Here is a 4,362-nt window from a genome sequence, read left to right as displayed (position 1 = left end):
AAAGAAGTTATCACCTCAGCAACTTCTGTTAAAGCCCAGAGATCTGCATCCTCCAACATTCAGCAAGTCTCCCCTCTGCTGCTCGACTACTCCCTCTTTTCCTAATAAGCCTCAACAACTGACTACAAGAAAACTCACACACACACACACACACACAAATAGGGAGGGCCAGAATCTTCAGGCCCACCATCAGCTGAGCCTTAAGCCAGAAATAGACCATTGACTGATGGCAGAGGGGAATTGTGTCGGGACAACACCGGCGCTCTGCAACCGGACACTGCCCGGTGTTAAGGAGTATGTAGCCTAGTGAGGATATCTTAAGTATACTAGGGGGGATAAGCCGTGAGTGTAGAAGTTATAAGAGTTTTTAGATGGGGAAAGACAGCCTTTGGATGCAAGTAGGAGAGGCTTCTGTGAAAGACAATATTCAGATTGCTATCCTTTAAATCTTAGGCTATGCATGGGGCTGCATTATGTCTACTGGTCAACAGTGCGACCTAGAGGCAGAAAGATAGAACTGCATTTTCCTGTAGAACTAGAGAGCGTGTGTAATGCTTTTTAAGAACTAACGAAAAATACTGGAAAATACGTTTTTTTATATACTTTCATATAAAGTTGCTCTAATTAGTCAAATAAATTTAAAAAAGTAATTAACATGCAGCATTTCAGTCTTTTATTTTTACTTTTAGACGCATTAATTATAGCATATAAACTGTATATATAGACTACTAATTGCAAATCGTTTTAAAGTTGTTTTATATAGGTTTATATGTGTGTTTTAATTTATTATTAAATGTTATGTTAATTTACAGTATTACAAGCCATGTTTAGGCGGAGTGATACACAATGTGAAAAGTCTTAGTGTTGTTTTGCTTTATATCAGCACTCATGGAAGGCCTTTTTCTTTATGTCACCAGAATATAACAACGAGCTGTTATACAACTACTTAACATTTTGCAAGCAACGGAATCGTTGAAGTTACAACAGGTAGGCCTACATAGTTCGAGGCTTCTCCAATGATTTTCTACGTGAAAATTACTGAACGCAACATTATTATTATTAATAATAATAATATTAATAATACATTTGATTTATAAAGCGCTTGCCAGGAGCTCAAAGACACTGTACATTCGTACATATTATTCTTAATGTAAACAGTGTGAGTATCTGTCGATGAAGGTCTCTCATTATTTTACTTAGAGGGGCTTCTGCAACTTTAAATTTAATGCTGACGTTAGCTGTATTTAAATGCATGGGGGAACATCTGTTTTCATCTGGTCAGTTATTTACCTCACTTAATACCAGCAAAATGATTAACAAATGTGATTTCTTAAATTTGAAGTTTTAAGCATTCCTTATGACAGCTCAATTTAAAATATTTGAATAGGCCTGGGTTGATTTTATAAATTTTCTGACTGCAAAGTGGGTCATATAAGTTGAATTAAAGGAAACTTTAGGCCTACTGTTTAAACTTCAATCCCATGAAACCTTCAGGCAACATCTCAAGAAAACAATCTCAGAATGTTTTTGATTTAATATGTCCAACAAACATCACTATTAGGGATTCTTTCGTTCTTTCCTCAACAATTCTACAGCGCACTGACCCATAACATCCTTTACAAACTGTCAATTGTTGCTCGAGCCAAATGAATCAAATAAGAAATCGAACAAAGTACCATGAAACACCGCAGGTATTTTTCAAGTTATTTATTTTGACACATGAATTAAAAAAAAAAGACATTCACAGTGATAGTCTCTGTACGTTTCACAAATATATTACCACTCATCTTATTTACAATGATTTCTTTTCAGATATAACTTTGAATGTAAACGCACATAAATATCATGCAATCGAAACATTTCTTTAAGAAATGGGCTACACCAACGTGTCTTCACATCAAACAGACACTGTACAGTTGACTTCAGAGGCCTCAGCAGTGAGGGAAAGACAGTCTGAGGTGCTCGTTCCCTAAAGGAGTTGTGCTCAGCATGGTTGGAGGGCAGAAAGGATTCCTGGGTGCTTGTAGGAGGGTAGGCATCAAACAGGCTGCAGGGCCCGACAATAGATGAGGGTACCCGAGAGAGCTGTGAGAGGTCTGCCGTGGATTCTGGTTCTGCGGACTGTTTGGAGCTGGCTTGCTCATGATGCTGTCAATGCTGAAGGAGCACTTTCTCTGCGCGCCAGGCTTTGGCTCTGTTGCGCAAAGCTGCACTCGGAAGTCTTTAGGCCCACTGCTTTTCCCGTGACTGCTCAGAGTTTGTGGCAGAAGGTGATAGGAAGACGGGGGCATCATTAACCCCTCCTGCAGGGGCATGTACCGGATAGGAGCAGTGTGCGGGGGGCTGACCTGACCCTGTAAGCAATATGGTTGTCCGTACGGCCGGTAGCAGTTCAAGTTGGAGTAAAACATAAGTCCGTCTTTGCCAAGCTCGGGCTGGTTCCTCTTGAAGCGCTTCCTCCGTCGCAGGAAGCTTCCATTGTCGAACATGTCCTCAGAGGCAGGGTCCAGAGACCAGTAGTTACCTTTGCCCGGGTTCCCAGGCTCCCTCGGGATCTTAATGAAGCAGTCGTTGAGGGAGAGGTTGTGCCTGATGGAGTTCTGCCAGGCGGGGAACTTGTCTCTGTAGTATGGAAACTTGTTGCTGATGAAGTCACAGATGCCACTCAGCGTCAGCTTCTTGTGCGGGCTCTGCAGGATGGCCATCGTGATGAGGGCGATGTAAGAGTAAGGAGGCTTGACCGTGCTGCTCTGGGCTTTCCTGGAGGACGGCGCGTCTGTGCAGAAACTGCTCTCGCTCTCCCCCGAGGAGTCATGCTCCGAAGAGTCAAACTCGGCTCCAGATTCAGCCGAGGAGCCGGAGAACTCATTGCGATATAAACGTCCATGTGCAGGCTCGTCCTCGCCAACGATGTCGACCTCATCCCCCTCAAGAGGCAGCGCTGCGTGTTGGGAAGTTTCAAATTCACCGGAGAGAGTCATGGTCCCAGGCACTGTGTTCAGAAACGCGGAAAAACTTTACTGTGCCAAGGCAGCATCAATGCGTAAAAACGAAAGGCCCCTATGGCATGCGTAAAAGCGCATCTACCGTCTAGCTCTTTAAACTTGTGTGCTGTGGTAGAGAAAGCTGCAGCCTTATATGCTGGGAGGCTGCTGCCCTGCAGGCCAGTCCCATTAACCCTCTGGACCTATCAGAGCAGCCCCCTCGCCGCGGGGAGCCAGAGAAGGGTGGCACACAGGTGGCGGGGCAGGGGGGGGGGACTTGGGGAATCCTTAAGTACGCACGAATATTTATGCAGAGAAAGCCCGATTTAGGAATTAGAAATTGTTGTATTTTAGTAAATATTGCAAACTTGGTTGGAATGAATACAAACAAAAACAAAATATACAAAGTAGAAATAGGTGAAGCAAAGAAACAAAACAGAACAAAACATTCTGCCTCAAATCTTATCTGTTTAAGACATATATTACAATTTGAATTGGTTTCATTTTATCGAAATCGTAATAATATTTTGTTGTAGCACTTACTGTGATCCCAAAAAATACACAGTTTGTTAACCATTTGAGCCTGACCTATATGCGCTGTATTGTGTCTTATCTGAGCACTGGTTTTCTAAATTAAAGTATCTGAGGTTAGGGTATGTTAAATTTGGGTATTTTAATCATTTGAGCTGTGAATCTCGCGGCAGCACAGTTGGAGTCGGGATGTTCTTGGGAACTATAACACCACGCCTAACCCATGTTAAGAAACAAAGTGTTTCCCTCCTGGATCCCCTGCGGGTTTGTTTAGTTTGCCACCTCTGGATGCCCTCAGGTGGTGTGACCATGAAAATGGCCGTGGAGGGGCTCCCCGCAGCAGGCAGAGAAAAGAGGTAATAGTCGCCTTAACGAGGCCATCAGCATCAGAATCGAGTAGGAAACGGCTCAGCTGCTCGGTGCGCCCTGGGCTGCGGGGCTCAGCGCGGCTTTACGACCTGGATGAATAAGCAGGGCCATCCTCAAAGCAAACCGGTACAACAGCGGATATGTGACAAAACCGTGCTGCTAAAACATCTCCATTGCAAATGACCGTGTTGAGAAAACTCCACCTTTTTCGTCACCTCACTGAGCCTACTGTGTGTGAGCGTGCCTGTGTGTGAGATCTCACTTGACCTTAGGAACAGAGACTTCAGTTTAAAAAACAGAAAGAGGCTGCACACCGAGGTGAGACAGTATTGAGAGATAAATTCATTTTCATATCTATTCTTTTTTTTTTAAGTCTTTTTAGTGTCAGCATTTTTTTCATGTATGATCATTTTATTTAACTTTTTATTTGTAAAGGGACCATGTACAATATTTAACATATTGTACCAGAGTTCACTTA

At 43.1% G+C, this 4,362-nt stretch overlaps 1 protein-coding gene across 1 annotated transcript; it reads right to left on the bottom strand.

Moving 5' to 3' along the window:
• Positions 1 to 1,594: 1,594 nt before the first annotated feature.
• Positions 1,595 to 3,089, bottom strand: foxd5 (forkhead box D5). The gene has a single exon (XM_020648351.3). The coding sequence runs from the start codon at positions 2,979 to 2,981 to the stop codon at positions 1,932 to 1,934; it is 1,050 nt and encodes a 349-aa protein (XP_020504007.2). The 5' UTR covers positions 2,982 to 3,089; the 3' UTR covers positions 1,595 to 1,931.
• Between the last annotated feature and the right edge of the window lie 1,273 nt (positions 3,090 to 4,362).

The sequence above is a fragment of the Labrus bergylta genome, chromosome 2 (assembly GCF_963930695.1).
Source record: "Labrus bergylta chromosome 2, fLabBer1.1, whole genome shotgun sequence".
NCBI classification, from domain to species: Eukaryota; Metazoa; Chordata; class Actinopteri; order Labriformes; family Labridae; genus Labrus; species Labrus bergylta.
This window is presented reverse-complemented; position numbering and strand designations above follow the sequence as displayed.

Coding starts and splice junctions, on each gene's coding strand:
- foxd5 (XM_020648351.3), bottom strand. CDS start 2,981: ATGACTCTCTCCGGTGAATTTGAAACTTCCCAACACGCAGCGCTGCCT.